We start from the raw sequence: 21382 nt of genomic DNA on the forward strand, positions 1-21382 counted from the left end.
CGGCTCACTGGAAGGAAGTGACAGAGTGACAGAGAGAAGGTTGGGTGATGGTGATGGCAGTAACCCCCTCCCCCACTTCCCCCCATGACCACAGAGCGGAACAGATACTGCTGCTGCACCCACACACTGCTGCTGACGACCTGTTGACAACCACAGACGAAGCAGAAGCTGACTCTGGATCAGTGTAAGAGCTCAGGCTGGTCCCAGCAGCAGTCAGCGCTGACCACAGGTCAGTTCACAGTCGCACATTCACACCATCCTCGTCTCAAAATGTCGCTTTTCCTGTGGGGGACGACTGAACAACACACATCAAAACCTTTTAGTTTTACTTCCATGTTCTGTCTTTTCTTTTTCTTTTTTTTTTACTTGTCCTCATTAGGATTTCACCCCCACTAAGTGTTACTGCCACTTTCACACCTCAGCATAACAAGGTCACAACCCCCTCCTCGGCAAGTCTCTATCAGAAGATCTACAGGTTATTTTCAGACATGGAGGCATTTCAGATAGTTGTTTGTTTGGTGACTTTACACATGTTCTCTGAAGGACCGCCTTCCTCTTAGGGACCGCCCACTTTGAGTCTAAGTAGTCTGAGGATCTCAGAACAGAGACGGCCTTCTTGACTAGTTTGTCCAGTCTCCTCCTGTCTGACTCTGCAGCTGAGATGCTGCTGCTCCAAAGACCACCACATAGAAGCTGGCTGATGCCTCCACAGTGTCATACAACACTCCCAGTTTCCTCGGCAAATAGAGTCAATTATCAATCAGTTTTCTGTACTCCCTGATGAAGCAGACAGTCACAGAGTCAAAGAGAGCTTCTGCAGGTGACAGGTAGGTGTGTAACACAGTAGTCTGCAGTGTAGGGGATGAGGAGGAACAGAGCCAGGCCCGTGCCCCGTGGTGCCCCATGGTGCCAACACACTGCAGTTGAATGTGGCAGGCACACAGTGATTTGCGGTAGACCAGTATCCAGTATCCTCTGTGAATGTGCTCAAATTGCATATTAAAGCAGAAGTAAGCGGAATGTTTGTGTTAATATAAGTCTTAAATAGTTCTATCTTCCGACGGGAATCACTTACATAGAGTGTTTGGTCTGAAACACGGGTCTGTCAGTCACTCTGCTCTGCTGTAAGCCCAGGAGAAAACTTTCCTTGTATCCTACAACCTTTATCCAATGAGGAGAGAGAACGGCATAAAGGGGCGGTCCTCTCTGTGTGTGCAGCCAAGGGATGCGCGTGAATGTGGTGACGTAGGGACGAGGGCGGGGACTGCTAACTCCATCTGCTGACAGGAAGTTAGCCAAAACCACCGGATCGCTTACTGCTGCTTTAATGAGATTTCAAGCAGGTCATCAAAATTGGGATGTACATTGTCATACAAACGTTTGGGCACCCTGGTCAAAATGTCTGTTAATGTGAACAGTTCATCAAGTGGAAGATGAAATGATCTCCAAAAGACATAAAGATACAGATGACACAACCCCTTACATTTTAAACAATACAATATTTTTTTTACTTTACAAACTGACAGAAAAGCTTTGGGCCCCCTGCATAGTCAGTACCTAGTAGCCCCCCCTTTGGAAACTATCACAGTGTGTAAATAGTAAATATCTTGTCTGATAAAGTTCTCTGAGAGCTCAAGTCTCCAGGCTGCTGCTTTGTTTCCCCTTTTCACTCTGACACTGTAGAAAACTAAAATAATACATTGATATTGATTAAAACAGTGAAAAAGAGTGTTTCATGATTAACTTTATGCCTTTTGGAGATCATTTCATCTTCCACTTGCTGAACTGTTCACATTAACAGAAATTCAGACCAGGGGTGCCCAAACGTTTGGATGACACTACTGTATAACGTATATAACTATCCTGCTTCAGAGCTTTATTCAGACATTTCATCTCTTTCACCAGCAAGAAATTTGATTCCTTGCGTTCTCCTCAAGCTACATCATGAGCTCTGTTCTGTCTTCATAGAGATTTCTGAACAAATAAATAACATCTATCAGCTATACAGTGTTTATTACTCAATGCTCATCTGCCACTTGCTTAATTTTTATACCAGAGGTGCCAAAACTTTTGCATGCCACTGTTAAGCTACAAACAAGACGCTGCCCTTGCCACGACCTAAAATTGGTAGTCACAATGCTTGCACCACCAAATCATCTAGACCCAAAGGATTTGTGGAACAGGCTTGACGAGGGTCAGGCCAGCCTGCTGGGAGTAATAAATTAAAGAGCAGTTGGTGTTTCATTTTGCCGTGAGGTGATGCTATGAGTATAACCAAATATGGCAACAAATCAAGCTTGTGACAGCTTTCATGATCCTGGGATGAGGTTGACCAAATATGAAGCTGATGTTGATGAAAACCGTAGGAGGAGTTGGTTCAAGTGTGAGGTCAAAATGGCTGACTTGATGTTGTTGTTTTGTTGTGTGCTAGACAGTAAAAGATGTTTTCGTACAACAGCCCATTTATTTTGATGCACATAGGTTAAACTGTAGGGGTTATAGACCCCCTTTGAAATTTGGCACTACTGAGGCATTTTGTGCCACATTTTCACTAAGCCTAACGTCTGTGCAAAATTTGGATCATGTTTATAGGTCATCAAAAAAGCCATTCATTTACCCAGATGTGACAGTGGTGGTCCTGTCACTATGCCTCCAGTTGATCATGTGCCCTGGCTACTTGGCCACAGGGATGTCCCTTTGGGTGACTGGCAAGCGCGCATGACTCTTACCCGGGAGGTGTGGGTTCAATCCCCGCCCGGGCCCTCTTCACCTTGCCACACATAGAAGAAGAAGAAATGGATGAAGAACAAAATGACCCTGACACCCTTTGGTGGTCCCAACAAGTGAATAAGAAGAGTCCACATCAGCAGTAGCAGCAGCAGCAGGAGGAGGAGGCCAAGGGTTCAGTTCATGAAGCAGAGTTTGCTACAAACAGCTGTTATGTCTTCTTGTCTTTGATGCTCAGAGTTCAGAGGCCTCTCTTCTGATTGTATGTAATGTAAAATTACACTGACTGTTTATATTACTCTCATGGATGAACACATAAAAACACACACACACACACACACACACACACACACACACACACACACACACAAAACCCACACCACATTCATTCATTCAAAGTTAGATAGTAACATGCTAACTGTTACCTAAACTCTGTGCCTGAAAAACTTTTCACTGTGCATCTGACAGGAGTTCACACAGGGCCGTTAACACACAACTTATATCATCATACCATCAGTCTGATAGACTGTTGAACCTCAGACATTCAAACTGATGCAGAGTGGATATGAAGCTACAGCTGTTTATAGCACATCTGGCTCTGTGCAGGAACTATCTGCTGTTCCTGCCTCAGATTCACACTTGTCTCAGCGTTGTAAGGAAACCCCCTGTTCTGCTTCCTCCTCTGTCAGTCATGGTGGGCAGTTGTGAAACTGAGCTTCACAACAGATCAGCCTCCAGAGAGGCAGAAGCAGCTCTCTGAAGGATTTTAGAATCCAGTCATTGACATCATCAAGTCTGGTGGGAGAGGTGCATGCTGTCCCACATGCAGAAGCTGTGGTTGCCGCTGATGGTAACAGCAGTGTGAAAATGCAAATCAAAAAGTGAGAAGAGTCTAAAACAAATGAGCTCATTAACCCTGACAGAGGAGATGATAACTTTAACATGATTGTTGTTTTGGCCATCTCCTCTCAGATTGGCCCCATCCAAAACTAGTGTGATTCTTGTCATAATGGCTGTGAAGTCTTGAGCTATTAAGGTCACACTGAGTTTGATCTTTGACTTGGGCACCAGTTACAGTAATCTGTTTGAGTGTTGGACATTTTTAACCAAATTTGAAGAAGTTCCCACAAGGTGTTGAGAGACATCTGTTCACACAGCCAAACCCATGCGCTGCATTTTACTGAATGATCATTAAAGGATAATTTACGTTTTTTACAACCTGGACCTTATTTCTAGCATAAAATACGATCATTTACTCACCCAGACAACTTTGGTGTCATTTGGAGTCGTTTTGACGAAATTAGCCCCAGTGGAGCGGCGCGTATATCCGTATAATGCGAGAACACGGGGCAGCGCAATGCAGCCTCTAAATAACACATTATCCACCGCAAAACTCGTTCATTTCGCCAATATATATTTTTTTAAGTATATTTTTTGGCTTTTCATGCCTTTATTAGATAGGACAGTTCAGAGTGTGACAGGGGCCGCCTGCAGTGAGGACTATAGCCTCTACACATGGGGCGGGTGCTCTACCAACTGAGCTAAACACCGCCCCATTTCGCCAATATTTAGTTATGATACACTAGTGCTATTCCCCTCCGAGCCCGTGGTGGCATGTTATCAACATCCAGGGTCTGTAGGTTGACCTTCTAACCTCTGACCTGGATGATGTCATCTCTGAGCGCCACGTGGCTCATTCTGATAATAATCATTCCGCTTCAACATTCGGGTCCATTTTTATCTCAACTAGCCGGAGCTTTAGTGAGTCCAGGTTGAGGAGAGGAAGCCTGTGGAAGCTGAACTTCATCCAGCTGCTCATTTTGTTCTGACAAGTCGGAAACACGCAGAAATGAACCGTAGTATTAGCGGTAGCAACAAGCCACGCCGCACGAGATGACATCATCCAGGTCAGAGGTCGGTAGGTCAACCTACAGACCCTGGATGTTGATAACAGGTCACCCCGGACTCAGAGGGGAATAGCACTAGTGTATCATAACTAAATACTGGTGAAATGAAGGAGTTTCTCTGCAGATAATGTGTTATTTAGAGGCTGCACTTGGGTGCCCCGAGTACTCGCATTATACGGATATACGCGCCGCTCCACTGGGGCTAATTTCGTCAAAACAACTCCAAATGACACCAAAGTTGTCTGGGTGAGTAAATGATCGTATTTTATGCTAGAAATAAGGTCCAGGTTGTAAAAAACGGAAATTATCCTTTAAAGAGCAGGATTTTTACCTTAAAGGGGAATTATGTAAGTCTGCTCGCTTTTCCACTGTTTTGGTTACTTTCCTCTCGCCCATGTGCATTTGTTTACAACGAAGCTGGTGAATGGAGAGGTGGATAACGTTACATACTGTAGCATATACGATGTTACGGGCGGCGCGTGTGTTTCTGTAGTCATGAACAAAAGATTACGAGTTTTGGAGCGCGTTTGTGTTGCGGTGCAGAGACGAGAGCTGGGACACCGGGGCAGCGGCCAGGTAGGCTATACACTGATGTTGCCAGGTTGGTTTTCAGCCGTGACGCCAGGTGAAGGCAGAGAGCCTCCGTTCTCACTCGTAACAAGTCACAAGTCATGTAGTTAACGGTCACAATTACTCTGAGCTTTTTAATTAAGGTAAAAATGTAGCATAGCCACGGGAGAAATCCTGCTTAGTTCCTCCTTAACTATGATACACTTTACCTTAATTAAACAGCTTTGAAGTAATTGTGATGGTTAAATAAATAACTTGTAACTTGTTACAGGGAGAATGGGGACTCTCTGCCTTCCACCTAGCGTCTCAACCTGCCAACCTTGTGACACAAATGCGCCCCGTAATCTGTTGTTTATGACAGATAAGACTACACAAATATAGCTACACATGGTAACGTGTAGGCCTATATGATCAATAACCTTATCCAGCGCTCCATGGATTGATTTCTCAGTGGCTTTGTTAAATACAAATGCACATGACTGGGAGGAGGGTTAGTAAAACAGAGGAAAAGTGACCGGACTTGCATAGTTCTCCTTCACACCAAAAGCTTTCAAAGCGTCAAAAACGCTTGAGGGTGTGCTTCAGACAAGACAGCTTCCAAAACGGCAAATATTTTCAGCCGCTTTGGTCGCTTGTCACGTGACTGATGTCAAAGTTGGATCGCGCTGGTCATCGGGGAGCCGAAGGACGTCGATCTCTATTCTGACAGGTTGCCGCCGAACCGTGTCACAGCTAATTACCCTAAAGTTAACCATGGCTCAACTTCTCATCTGGTGACGATTTGGAAGCTTTGGAAGCGCAGTGACGCCAGTTGACGCTTTGGATGTGTCAACTGTGTCAAATGAATTGACTTCCGGCGTTTTGACGCTTTGGAAGCTTTTGGTGTGAACGCACACTCTTTGGCTGCAAAAAGAGGCCCAGTGGAATGGAAGTTTATTTAAAAAGAACCTATACTTCTCACTTCTTCACATGGTTTACTTCACCAAATGTTTTGGTAATGAGTTAATGGTCTTCATCACAAGTTTAAAGGTAGGGTTGGAGAGCCGATTCTGGAGCAATTTGTTCCTATTCTGGAGCATTTGTTTTTACAAAACTTAATAGGTGTGTTTCCACTGGGGTAATTTTACGTTATTGAAGTTTTACTCTAACACAGTGCTTCTCAAAGTGTGGGGCGCGCCCCACTGGTGGGGAACGGAGACATGACAGGTGGGGCGCGACAAATGGGAGGAAATTTTCAATTTCATGCCTATCTTACTGTAAATGCTATTGACAACAAAGATAATTCACTCTAAACAAAACAGCCACACACAAACAAAGTATGAATAGCTAAAATTATTAAAAAGCATTAGGAGATCGGGAGAAAAAATGTAACCAGGAACTAAAGTGCAAAAACAATGATTGACGTCGGGATGTTAATTGCAGCGGGCCAATATTTGCAGCAACAAGGTAGCAGCAGCAGCAGGAGCAGCAGCAGAGAATTTCTAATAGAGACTGGCTCTGGTAGCAGGCTGCTGGGCGCCGAAGCACCGCGAATAGCGCAGAACAGAGACCGCTTTCCTTCGGTGCTCAAGTACCGGTTGTGTAGTTCAGACCAGAAGCGACTCGCGCCCTGCAGCAATCGGTTCGGCATCTGGTCAATTTTGTGCGCGAGCCGCGAGTAATCGCGTCAATCTTGGCAGGAAGTCACACATGAAACAACAAGAGAATCCGGTCAATTGTCAAAGTAAAGCACTTTTCAAAATAAAACACAGCGATGGACAAATGCGATCATATTTGTGTGCGTTTTATAGCTTATGTCAGACTCGAGAGAGATGAAAGCACGCACACACACGCACGCACACACACTTACACACTTCTCAGCTCAACATTGAGCATGACTTGAGGCAGTTTCAAGCCTGCAACCCCGAGGATGTGCAGTGCAAAACAGGCACATTGCAGCCACTAATGCAGGGAAAGTTCACTTGTTCATGTTTTTGTTTTTTGCACAGATTGCAAATGAAACACTGTTTCATTATTTGACTACTGTAGCCTACTTTCACGTTTCGTTTTTGATCTGCATTTTTATTTTCTCTTTTTGAACTTTGTGTTATTTCATGTTTTTGATTTTGACATGAAATATGACTGATATACTTGGTGCTAGTAAGTTCAATAAATTTGAAGTAATTTTTGTTGGGGCGACGGGGGGAAGTGGGGCTTGAAAATCCCCACTTGTTAAAAGTGGGGAATGACGAAAAAAGTTTGAGAACCACTGCTCTAACAACAAATTCTGGCAAAACCTCTGTCTCTGTGTCCATGTATAATAATGATACTGTTTTTACATATTTCTATACAGTACCATAAGACTAGGGCTGGGTATTGCCAAGGACCTCACGATACGATACGCATCACGATACTTAAGTCACGATACGATACGATATTGCGATATCCAAATTTTGCGATATATTGCGATATTCTACATAGTTCACTGAAAAATATAAAAGGCATTATGCATCTTAAAATCCGAGTTGTATGTACATCAGATGATAGTGATAATTTATGGGACAAAGTAACTGAGTCAAAACAATGTAATTCAAATTATCCATGCCATTTTATACAAGTGCAAGTTACAACAACATATTTGCATGTACAACACACTGTCTGAGGTAGCAGTACAGTGACACCTCGCGGATCAGAGGTGCAGAAGTCGTACTGGATTTACGTCTGAAACATGATTTATTATTTGAAAAAAAAAATTTTGAAATGTTTTTTTTTTTTTTTGAAAAAAAAAAATCGATATTTAAATATTGAATATCGATAAAGTATCGTGATATATTGCCATATCGATATTTTTGCCCACCCCTACATAAGACCATCAACCAACTTGGAGGAGCAGTTTCATGGACACACTCTTGTCTATTGTTCTGGTTTTCCCTGTTTTTGGTAGTTCAATCAATCACTGTTTAATAATGACCATGATCATTTGGGGGGAAATGTTGAGATTATAATGGGGGTGTTGCATGGAATGTTTGGGCTAGAGTGGGAGAAGTTGTCTGAAACTTTTGTCTTTTCACACTGCTCTCGGCCACAAATTACACTCTACACCAGTGTTTTTCAACCTTGGGGTTGGGACCCCATGTGGGGGTCGCCTGGAATGGGGTCACCTGAAATGTCTAGTAATTGATTAAAAAATATATTTTATTAATTTATTTAAAGGGACAAGTGTTTTCTCACTACATTTATGAGCCTCCGCGCACCGTGAAATTATTTGACCGGCGCAAGACAGACTCATGTTTTCATTCATCAAGAATTAAAGTCAGAGGTTCAAAGACGATCAGATACTGTCGTAGTTCCGACCATAAACGGCGGTTTGGCGGCGTTATACTCATGACTCGCCACCAAACCGAAAGTAAGGAAACGCTGGTCGGCTCGACCAGCATTTCCACCACCACTAATAATAACAAAATAACAATAGAGACAAAACGATATATTTATCGAAAATGGGCCCATTAACAAGTGTGGGTAGCGTAGATTCATCCACATTAATATGAGACTTTTTTATTGTCGCTGAATTTTTCGTTCTGCCGATGGAGAAACTCCTCGTTGTCCCTTTAATTATTAGTCTATATAAAATTATGATTAAAAATGTACAATCTTAAACAACTGTAAACCACTGCTCTACACAGTACATACATGATTGTATAGGTGTGGAAAAACTTGTCCTCTCTCACACAATGTACTCGAAAAAGCACATGGATTTAGAGAATTTGCCTATTAGTCACAGTCACATCCAACTGTCCATTGACTAATACAACATTTGGTGCTGATTTCCTGAGAAAAGCTGAAGTTTTTAGCTCCAAGGGTTTCCACAATGTTACCTTTAAGACTCCTGCACACCTCTCTGCACTTTATCAGCTGATCGCCTGAATGGCTGAGGAGCTAAATCACTTCTTCGGTTGCTTCACGCGACTGCACAGTGCCATCATTAAAGGGACAACGAGGAGTTTCTATTCGGTTATAAAAAAGTCTCACGTTAATGTGGATGAATCTCCGCTACCCACACTTGTTAATGGGCCCATTTTTGATAAATATATTGTTCTGTCTCTATCGTTATTTTGTTATTATTAGTGGTGGCGGAGATGCTGGTCGAGCCGACCAGCGTTTTTTACTTTCGGTTTCGCAACGAGTCATGAGAATAACGCAGCTGAATCGCCGTTTATGGTCGGAACTACGACGGTATGTGATCGTCTTCCAACCTCTGACTTTAATTCTTGATGAATGAAAACATGAGTCCGTCTTGCGCCGGTCAAAATAATTTTACGGTGCGCGCGGAGGCTCATAAATGTAGTGTGAAAACGCTTCGCTTTTCCAAAACTCCTCGTTGTCCCTTTAAGTTTGTGAATGATAAAACTGTGATGGGGCTCATCTGCATACAGGGACGAGGTCGGTTGTCAGCATGGTGTGCAGAGAACAAACTGATCCTCAACACCTCCAAGTATTGTCAGAGACCTCTCGTGTTTGACCTGCTGCCCACAGGGAGCCACTTCAGAACAAGCCAATCTAAAACGGACTCAAAAAGAAAAAACCTTTACCCCAGAGCAGTCGCTGCACTGACACCGCACTTTAAAATGCCCCAGTGCAATATACTGTTAACTGGTTCACTATCCTAACGTGCAATATCCTCTTTTTCTATTAGCATGAATCTGCCTGTTGTGAATATATTTTATTTAACTCTGCTGTGTCTCTTACTGTTGTTGTCTTTTTAATATATTTTCGAAATAACATCACATTTCAGAGTCTCTCCTCTACCCTGGGAGCAGCCCTCGTGGCACTCTCAAACATTCTGAAAAAATGTTCTAGTTTGAATTCTTTTTGTGTTTTTTTTTAACCCTTCATTTGTACTTCATTTATCTAATATGGAGAGACATTGAATCAATAAGTGTTGTGTCTCTTGTAATCTTGTAATGTCTAGTGTCATAATGTCTGTTGATGCGTATAGTTATGTAAAACAACACTGAGTAATAAAGTTGACGTCGACTTTAGGAAATATAACTCTGGTAGCCTGTGTAGGTGGAAGTGCAGAAAACTCAGGTCATGCTCCACCCCCTTCTCCAAATATGGCGAAACAAATCGAGATTACAAGCTGACTCGACTTGAAATGAATTAATAACTGATTATTAAGCAAAGTTTTAAGCTGTTGTCTGTGTGTGTCCTGGTCTGGTGTGGGGTCAGCTGCTAGGTTAGACAAAGAGGGCAGCTCAGTGTAGCTGCATTTTCAGAAAGTCAAGTCTGTCATGTCAGTAAAGTCAAGTGTGGCGTCGCCTCAGTCTGGTCATTAATCAGCTCTGAGGGAAGAAAACAAACTTCCTCTTCTACTTCCTGTTGATCAAACTCAGTTTCGGCTGCTGCACAAACACTGAATGTCTCTGATGAGCAACCACATGCAACATCTGCACAGCTGCCCCGGTCCAGATCGAGGTGGTTTACATTGTTTCAGACCAGTGACAGACGTGAGGGGGCAGTCTGAGACATTCACTGACACACTGGTGACTCACTGTGGGGTTGTTGTGGTGCATTAAATGACACAGAACATGTAGCAGCTGATACAATCAGAAAACAACCCAGTGGAAACAGACTGTGTATTTATTAAAATCCTCATCTCCACAACATTAGTGTCGTAAACAAACAGACAACATGGGCTGAGAGAGCTTTTTAAAATAAAATTTAACAATTTACATCTGTGTGTTTACCTTTGTTTTTGTGTGAATAAAGACAATGAATAGCTCAAAGAGTTCCAGATAGAAAAAAAAACATTTTATCTGCTGGAACTTAAACACATCACCATCAGACTCATCATCATGTTAAAGTTTGGTCTCTTTTTGTTCTCCCATTGTGTCTGGGCTCTAACGACGTCTCTGACAGAAAGGACCTCCTCCACTCTTCAACACTCGGAGTCATTTTCACTGCTTCAAGTCCCAAGAAGCTGCAACAGCTGATCCGGTGTCAGACCAGAGAGTGGCGGAGAAAACTAACAAAATAAGAGTCTGGCTGCAAATAAAAAGTAAAAGTCTGAGGCAGGACTGTGGAGGAGCGACGGCAGCCTGCAGCGTGACCTCTCCTTCCTGCCTTTATGCTCCGGTCTCAGACTCCACCTGCCTGAAGAAGGGCTGGGGGGGGGGTCTTTGGCTGCAGAGCATCAGTGACTCTTCTTTGATGAGCCGAAGCCTGAGAAACCCATCACCGCTGCCATCTCGTCATCCTCCTCAAAGTCCACATCCTCCTCTGCCCGACGCTTCCTCTCCTTCTGCTTCTCTTTCTTGTAGGCCTTGGCCTTCTCCTCCTGACAACATGAACAGAGACAAACATCTGGGCTTCAGTCTGATTATCGGCTCTGAATCTTGTTTCGTTACTAGGGATGGCTGTCGTTTAGGTTTTATCCCATACCGGTGCCAAACCGGTACTTTTGAAACGGTGCCGGTGCTTAAAGGTATAATGTGAAGGAATTCCCCCCATCTAGCGGCGCGGTTGCATATCGGAACGTATTCTTGATGTTGCATTCACGTGAAATCGGGCAGACGTCAGACAGACAACAGACGCTGCATGTAACAGCAAAACAATACAGGCGTGACAATATGTTGTCATGGTGATGTGGTATTGTTCACCTGACCCACGTTTTACCGTCTTTCTCTCGTCGAGTAAAATGACATCCGGTCTAGGGCTGGGCGATATGGCCTAAAATCAATATCATGATATATTGAGCAGTTCACCTCGGTAACGATGAATGGACGATAACTACTCAACCCCCCCCTGCAAAGGACCCTTGGACCTATTTATTGCAATTATTTTTTATTGCCATATCTGCTGTATTTACAGAGGTGCCACTTTAAGGGACTGTAAAATTACACTGTCTGAAAATATGTTAAGAAAATACAAATAAAGTACTTTTAGTTGTTCAGTTTTATTGAACAACTGATAAGCACACACAGCACACATTAGGCTACAGCATTTCTTTTTGAAATAAACTGCTCTTCCTCCTCAACCAGATGACTACCTCAGCAGCCGCAGCCGCTTCAACTTTTGAACATTTTCACTAGTTGTGGCTGCCGCTGCTTCTTAATTATCGCTGCCAATATTTCATAATGCGGTCGGAGCAGATACACAGTAATAATCTACTCTCACTTTGTAAACTTCGTAGTACATAGTACGGCTCTTAAAGGGACATGAACATAGCCTACCAACACACACAGCCAAAAAAGACTTTTCTTTTCTTTTTTTAAAACCAAATTTACCGACTTGGGCAAAATGACGTCGGTTATTGTCATCAATTTCGGTATCGGTAAATTTTCGGTTTATCGCCCAGGCCTAATCCGGTCCGATATTGGCCAAAATTTCAGGATCGAATCTCGGAAAAAACAACTACAGCCCGTCCGATACCGATACCTAAGCCCAAATGCTCAACTTCACTTTCCGCGACATGCCGTAAGACACTATCGCCTCAGCAACAGCTGTTTCATGGCGTGCTGTAAACAGAGATGCAGCTGCTGCTGCTGCAGCATGTGTAAACAGAATGCTAGGTTTCCCCCAGCGGCCACCAGGTCTTACTTTTTAGCGTTTATTTATTTTTTAATCAGTCTTTGTGCTCCGACAACACGTGATCAGGTGTCTTTTTCATCACCTGACAACGTCATAACTTCGTTGCGCATAACGGGACACGTCACAGACATCATGCTCATCAGACCGCTGCTTCACCAGCTGACCGAGAGGAACGCACCGAGTCCACGCCGAACTCGTAGCCATTAACATGAGTCGAGCCGCGGCTCCAGAGTCTGAGCCACCCGCTGTAGCAGCTGTTAGCTGTTAGCACGTCGTCCCCTGCAGCCTCAGAGCTCCGGGGCTCTGTGAGCCCAGATGCTTTCATCAGATGTGAAAATGACCCAGTGTTTCATTTTTCAGCTCGTGCGGTTCGCGTTTACACACGTTTAGTAGATTACAGAGTATCTTTGGTAGATCCGTGAGTGTCACGTTTCCATGAATAAACGCTAAATGTTTAGCTTGTGTGGACAGTGTGCTGTCTATATTGTTAGTTTATCTGTCTGTCTGTTAGTAATCTGTTGCCTGTTTCTTTCTTTCTTTTTTATTGGACTGGGAGTCTGTAAATAAAGCTACTGTATCTCTATCTCTTATGACGACTGACCGGGAAAAGACACGTGGTCATGTTTACATGACTCCAGAATGGAAAAAAAAAAAAAAATCTCTGGAGACACCAGGCAGTTGTTTTTTAGTTTTTAGTGCAGACAATTGATATTAGCCTATTTATCTATGGAGTAATTTTATTATTTATTTTTGTGGTTGGTTGAACAGCATTTCAAGAGTGCAATCTGTAAGACCTGGTATTACATAAATGTCTTACAAAAACACATGATAATAATATTTTAAAAATGTACAGTTAACTTTTAAAATTGATCTTAAAGCCTAATGGGATCACTCCTTCTAAATTATACTACTCCATTAATGAATCTGTTACCTATAGGGCCCTGCCATCAGTCAATGGTCAGGGTCAGGCCCCTGACACAGCCCTACCACTGGCTTCAGTTTTCTGGGGGAAACCCAGGATTCATATTTATTTTATTTCTTCCTTTAGGGGAGCAGAATATTTGTTGCACAGTTTTTAGATTTCCATATTAACTCTTTCACTTCCAAAGACGAGTTATCTCGTCTTAGCGAATCCAAGCGTAGACTGCCAAAGACGAGATAACTCGTCTTAGCGTTTTTTTAATTGCAACGCCATGTTGAATGTCTTGTCCTACTCCTCTGTGAAGATCAGACTTGTATCATCAAAATAAAGTGCAGGAAAACACATTTGGATTGAGAGATATAAAAAATATAGCGTGTTTCTCCCCCCTCACGGAGCGGAGCGGGTGTCTGACTGCAGCGGCGCCGCTCCGTGACACTCTGGCCGCCGGTGAGAGCTTCGGGGGCGGCGGCGGGGCTCATGGCGGCTCGGCAGCTCGTCGAAGCTCCGTGCAGCTCCGTGATACAAAGCACAAACGTTAGTAACAACAACCCCGTTGATCGCTCGTCGTTAGTCGTCAAGAGAGTTGGGAAAGTCGCCAGATTTTGCTAGAAATCACTCGGATAGCAGCTTGAGAATCCCGCGATCTAGTGTGGATGAGGAGCGGACGGCGCCGGCGAACGTGACGAGGAGAGCTAAAGATGGTGGGAGTGTCTGTTGTGAGCAGACTGTCTGTGGCTGTGAGTTCAGGGGGCACGTCAGCCAGAGCTGTAGGCCGTGTGTGTGTGTGTGTGTGTGTAGATGTGTGTGTGAGACAGAGAGAGTGAGTGAGACCGCTGCCTGCTGACCAGAGGAAGCTGGATCTGATCTAAAGCGCCGTGTTTCGGCTACAAAAACCTGTCGAACTGATCCGAACACAGACACACACGCACGCATACGCACACACACGTACATGCACACATAACGCATGCACACACACTAAAAAAAGGAAAGAAAAAGTTGTAATTCAAAGAAAAGAAAGAAAAGAGGCTGCAGTAGTGTGTGTCAGTAGCTAAATGTTTTGTCTTTTGTCATCAAAAGTCATTTGTCAGTGTTGATTTAGTTGTTGTTTACAAGAGAACAACTGTACAGATGTAGAGTGTCACTAAAGCAAAATATAAAGGAGCCAATTGTACTGGTTCACCTGAAAATGACAGCCGACTTTTCTCAAGATTTTGGTGCCAAAATGGCATTTTGGGCTAAACTAACCTATATTCAACCGCCAATTTCACAAGACTGGAACAAGATAGAAACAAACAGTTTTTTTTGCTGGAAACTAGAGACCCTCATCTTTCCTTTGATGGGTTGAATGTGTATGTAGTAAGAGTACATAATATATGGTGGGTCTACGAAAATCAGTCAAAAAGCTGGAAAATGCCTGGCAGGCTGGAGGAAGCTGCTGTGAGAATGGCTGGCAGTCAAAGAGCATATTAAGCAAAGTAGCCTACGTCTATACAAATTATATGTATAACATGAACAGGGGAAAAGACGGTATCGGATTGATATCGGCCGATACTCTAAGTTGCAATATCGGTATCGGACATGAAAAAGTTGTATTGAGCCATCCCTAGTTTTAACAGGCGCTACCTGGAAAACTTTCTCCCCGAGCCGACAGCTCCGCTGAGTTTCCGTGGTTACCTACTGACCTACCACTGAACGTAAAAAATGGCGATGCAACATGGCCGCCTCGGTTCGGTGCGTCGCCCACTTATGTATTTGTAACGTCTTGTAACAACTCATTCTAAGGTACAAAAAGCTTTCATTTGTATGCGGGTGTGTTTCGACTTCAGTGAAATACGTATTTATGAAAGACATATTTGATTTTTGCTAATAAAAAGCCAAATAAGTTACACACTGGGGCTTTAAAAAATGGAAAACATACAAACTTTGTCTTGAAATGTTGCCTTTTTTTAAGGCATCTTGTGATGTGCAAGTTGAACAGAATATTAATATAAATAATATAAATAACTAAAACTAAGAAATAAATTAACCAATATAAAATAAAAAGTTGTGCGTGTACTGTGATTATACCAGGCTCCGCTGCAGCCGAATAAACAGGCAATTTAAAAAAAACTTGGGGCGGTGTGTGGCGCAGTGGTTAAGGCGGCCGCCCCATGTAGAGGCTACAGTCCTCAACGCAGGCGTCCCCGGTTCGAATCCCGTGTTTGGCAGACCTTTCCTGCATGTCATTCCCCTTCTCTCTGCCTCCCCCTTTCCTGTCTATCTCACTATGTACTATCAAATAAAGGCACAAACGCCAAAAAATATACTTAAAAAAAAAAACTCTGCTCGTATCGGCAGCTCCATGTCACACACAAAAACTGACAAGGGGGGCGGTAGGCCTCACTAGAAATGAAGCACCGAAATCTGCGTTGCTTTTTGGTCTGGGGTCTCATTTATAAAACTGTGCGTGGGATTGTTACTAAAAGTGTACGTACGCCCAAAAGCCAGGTTTTGCGTGCGCCAGTAAATATTCAGACTTATAAAACCCTGCGTACGCACACTTGCAAGCAAACTTCCCTTTATAGATCACAGAGTTCCTACAAGTGTGCGCAGCTGAATCCGCTTCACGTTCCGCCCTGTTCACGCCCTGTTTTAACCGTAGATGGTCAATGCAAACCACCACATGAATGTGATCTGCATGTCAATGAGCCTGACGTGCTCTTGTTCTGTCGCTGTTGTGAATTAGCTGCAGGTGTGAAAGTGACAACGTGACGTGTTGCTGCAGCTGTTAACGGCGTCAGCGGCTCAGAGCGCACGCGGTGTTGTTTTGGTGCGCTGCCCTCTCACATGCTGGACCCGGTTCGGCACATAGTTACAACAATGACAACAGTTTTAACCTGAAAGAGTTATTAACCATTCATCATGGTCTCCCTCTCCCTCCTTTCTCCTCCAGCGGTGCCGTGGTGCAGAATTACGCACGGGGCTCACCGCTGTATTCATACATTTACAGTAATTAGACTGATCGATAAAACTTTGAATAGGCTAATTAGCGGAATCAGTTACATTCTGATGAATGATCAAACATGACACTTCTCTTGATAACAAGAAAACAGAATGTAACAATTGTGGGAACGATTACTGGATTTTTTTCTCCAGGGTTTGAGATTGAATTGATTCTCGATCATATGTTCACAGTATCATAGGAACATATAGTTATTTACACCATGTATTTATCCCATGCAGCCGCGGCGTCCTCTCCTCCTCCTGCGCTCTGGGAGTGGACAATATGACGGAGAGACGGTGGTGATTAAATATAGAGAAGGAATTTTGATTTTGAATTTTAAGTTAGATTCTAAGAAGATGTTTCTGAAACACCAGTCCGATGCAAAATAAGGGCGCTGTTGAATTAAATCACCGTGGCAACATGGATCTAACGCATACGGGTTGAAATTAAATGTGTGACGGCCGATAATAAAAACATAATCGTTCTTCTCACTCATCATTTCCTGAGTCTGACTTCAGTTCACCACCACACCGTCTGTGTCGCCAATTGGGAAAAGGAATCGAGATGACAGACGTCACCCCCAGATGACTGACATTATTATTGTGATACTATATTATGGTGAGTTGTAACAAAGAACGTAAACGTAAGAGAAAACTAGGCTATGTGAACATGTAGTCCTGTTTATACAGTAGGCCTACATGTAATGTAAACAGGAGAACGAACCCCCCCCCCCCCCCCCCCCGTGCCCGGTGACCGGTCCGCGGAGATAAAAAGGTTGGGGACCGCTGATTTAGACAACACACATGCAGGCTTTGAGCAGCTGGTGTCCTGCCTTCCTCACCTCCTCCCTCAGCTCCTTCATGCGCTCCTCGAAGTCGTACTCCTTCTGCTTCTCCTCCAGCTTCTTCTTGTTCACCTCAAAACGCTTCTTCACCTGGTCCAGAGAGGAGCGCTCCACACGCATGGACATGCCCAGGTTCCTCTGGTCTGAGAACACACAGCCACACACACACAGTATAGTTTATCTAAGGCCCCATCCTGGTCTGTTCTCATCATGTCTTTGTCTGTCTGAGCTGACGTAGACTCACGTTTCTTGCCGTTGATGTGATCCAGGAAGTTGATGGAATCTTTCACGACACAGTCACACACATTGCAGTAATAGCTGGAGAAGAAAAGTTCAGTTAATTCAAAAGGGTTTTCTAATATCAGTTTCTATAGTCTGTGGAGCGACTGTGGGACTCTGTACCCGCCCATCTCAGCCTGAGGGGTCGTCTTGGTGATGACGATGGTCTTCCCCAGTTTGGACTCCAGATCCACCTTGTAGTCTCTGTGACGCAGGAGGTCCCGCTTGACCGGTGGAGCCACTTTCCCTTTAAAGAGATGGAAAGAAGAGTTGACCATTACCGGGCCTGAACCTCTGACATCATCAGTGATGGGAACAACGGCCTTTTACCAACGCTGCTACTTTTTTCAGTAACGAGTAATCAAAAAAAGTTACTGTTTTCCCGTTACAACGCCATTATGACAATAAAATGCTTTTGCTACTTGACTCAAGATACACCGTTTAAGTGTAGGACACATTTTTTCAGTTCATCAACTGGCTGTAAAAAGCTGTTTATCTGTATCACTCCGCCTATCAGCTGTTTGGATCGGGGGCGGAGTGATAGCACATCTGTGTGGAGGAATACTGAGTAAGTTGGTCAGTGCAGTAGTTAGATAAACAGAGGTTAGGGAGGGCAGACCAAGTCATTTGACACATTTGAGCATTTTATAAAAAAGTAACCCAGTAGTTACTGTCCTTGCAATTAATGACTTTTATGATGTAGTATCTTACTTTTTTGGGAAAGTAACTAGTAACTACAACTAATTACTTTTTCAACGTAACGTGCTCAACAATGGACATCATCAACTCAGAGGAGAACTCAGGGAAACAGAGGGAGATATAGAAACAAAACTGAAGATAATTGACTGTATCTAGAATAATAAACAGATCTAATCTCCTTCATTCTCTAAATCAGCTCTGAAAAAATAACCAAACGTTTACTTCCTCACCATCTCTCCTCTCTCGGTCTCGCTCCTCGGCCAGTCGTTTCTGAGCCAGGTTCTCATACTCCTCCTTGTCCCACTTCCGACGGAAGTCATTTTTACTGGACTGAAGGGAGAGACAGGTGGGAGGGGGGGGGGGGGGGGGGGTCTCAGTCATACATGATGGTAAATGTACACATATACAGATCATACACAGGTTTTGTGGTTGAACCTAAACCCTGATGTGAGACAGGACACGTACTGTCGCCATGGCAAAAACAGCAGAGGCCAGATGTGTAAATGATGTGAAGACACCAAATCTCTGTGGCACCATTCCCATATAAACAGTGCCAACTCCCTCTTTCCTCGGACACTGAATAAGCTGAGACACATTAATATATCAAAACTAACCTTGAATTAATTTTGCAGTTAATACTCACTAGCAGTTTTACAGTTCATTAAAGGGATAGTTCACCAAAAATTCAAATTTCACTCATTATCTACTCACCCTTATGTCGACTAAGGGCTGGGAGAAGTTTCAGAGTCCTCCGTCCCCTCTCGGAGTTACGGGGGGGTCCGCGCAGCAGTACTTGTCCATATAATGGTTGTGAATGGTGCTCACTTTTCTTCGTCCAAAAAGACACACCAAAAAACATCAAAATACCCCCATAGTGCTCGTCTGTAATGTCCATCTTGTATTGAAGCCCCGACATGAGAAAGTGTTCCGCCGGTCACAGGAAGAGCAGTGAACTGAGACACTGGGAGCTTCCGCTACAAACAAGCTTAAAATATAGACTTATTTAATTTTTTTCGGAACAATTTCTCATGTTGGGGCTTCAATACAAGAGGGACTTTACAGACTAGCACTATGGAGGTATTTGGATGTTTTTTGGGCTGTCTTTTTGGACGAAGAAAAGTGAGCACCATTCACAACCATTATATGGACAAATACTGCTGCACGGACCCCCCCGTAACTCAGAGAAGGAACGGAGGACTCTGAAAATTCTCACAGCCCTTAGTCGACATGAGGGTGAGTAGATAATGAGTGAAATAAAAATTTTGGGTGAACTATCCCTTTAACAGACATTGTGCTCACGGTTTCCATCTTTAATAGCCTGTAGCATTTACACAGTAAAGGGCCGTTTTAATGTTAACTAGTACTTAACAATTACAGCCCGTCATTAATATCGCTCTAATTCCAATAAGTGAAGTCTACAGTGAAACCAGACTTATTACTCTTTCAGTAGGAATGTGTCTATATTTATACTTGACTAAAACGCAGTCTAATCTGCTGTTTCACGAGCTTTTCGTGTCCGTTGTACTGCTACATGCTTCGGGGTGGTTTATCGTCAATTTAATGTGAAATGCTCGTTCACGACGTGCTTCTTTGTTTGTTTTGAGCTTTTATTCTGAAGGAGCCAGGACTCATCTTGTTGTTGTTGATGCTAGAGGAGCTAATGCTAATATTCAGAGACGCACACGGACCAACACAGTGACCACTCGTTGATCAATCTTTGAAACAACGTTAGAAAATCGCCCTAGTGTTTAAAAAGAGAAGCGAGAACTCGTGTCGTATTTTGTGTTAGCTGGTTTGTTCAGGTTAGCTGCTAGCTGATGCATCGGGACCAAGCAGCAGAAAGGGCTTTTTAAAGACTTTAAACGGGACCGGACTGTACAGTTAGCCTCTCTGTTACGCGCACACATGTATGTGAAACCGCCGCCTCGGTAGACTCGTATGTTTTTGAATTTTAAACGTAAAAAACAAAGTGAGCTGAGGGACTCACCCCACTGCCGGACGCCATCTTGTTTCTTTAATGACAGGATAGTAGCGGAAGTTTGTTTAAATGGTGAAGACACAGATGTGTGGTGAAGAGCTCCGCCTGCAGGAGCGGAGGACCAGCACTGAGCAGTGAGCACTGGACCAACAGCCACAACACCACTAACATACTTTGGTGAAAATAAAAGAAAAAAAAGAAGAGTCAACACACATGAAAACAGTTACAATGAACAAATACAAACAAGCAAAAAGAGGAACAGGAAGAAGCATAAACTTCGGCTATTAATCCTTATCCTACCCTTTCTCTATAGTTCTCAATCATTTGTTTCCAGTCGATCATCTGTTGACAAGCTTTTATGTTTGTGTCCACACAAGAACCTATTTACTTAGGTATGCAGTATGCACATATTTACAAAACAATAGAAAAATAATTGATGTAAAGAACAAATAAATAAATATCACCATGTGACTGTCAAAGTCCCTCTTTCTCAGTGTAATCTATGAATACCATGTTTTTGGTTTTGCTTTTTGAATTGGCTCATGGACACTTGCCTCTGGACCATGGATGTATTATATTGCTCTGGACCTACAGTCTATGCTCTGACTCTGGACCTTCTTTTTACAGTCTGTGCTCTCAGCTCCGCACTCAATCCATTCCACAAATCTTCTAACCGCTAATGCCACCTAGCGGACAGAATATGTAACAACACTGAATCATAACATCCCCCTGTCTTACATGTAAAATGTACGATTGCTGTAACTTGCTGATAGTTAAACTACATATTTTGTGCTGCATCAAGTAGCCTATTTCAACTACTTTCTGGGTCATGTTTTTGTAGTTTAACTACTCAATTTACAAACTACAATTTTGGCCTATAACATGAAATATTTTGTTATTAAAA

At 43.3% G+C, this 21382-nt stretch overlaps 1 protein-coding gene across 1 annotated transcript; it reads right to left on the bottom strand.

Moving 5' to 3' along the window:
• Window positions 1-10809: 10809 nt before the first annotated feature.
• On the bottom strand, window positions 10810-20514 carry zmat2 (zinc finger, matrin-type 2). Its single transcript, XM_083986587.1, has 6 exons — window positions 20488-20514; window positions 18731-18830; window positions 17925-18048; window positions 17767-17840; window positions 17520-17665; window positions 10810-11520 (listed from the first exon to the last, which is right to left on the bottom strand). Exons 1-6 carry the CDS (start codon window positions 20503-20505, stop codon window positions 11377-11379), a joined length of 606 nt encoding a protein of 201 aa, XP_083842713.1. The 5' UTR covers window positions 20506-20514; the 3' UTR covers window positions 10810-11376.
• Between the last annotated feature and the right edge of the window lie 868 nt (window positions 20515-21382).

The sequence above is a fragment of the Trachurus trachurus genome (assembly GCF_905171665.1).
Source record: "Trachurus trachurus genome assembly, chromosome: 14".
Taxonomy (NCBI): domain Eukaryota; kingdom Metazoa; phylum Chordata; class Actinopteri; order Carangiformes; family Carangidae; genus Trachurus; species Trachurus trachurus.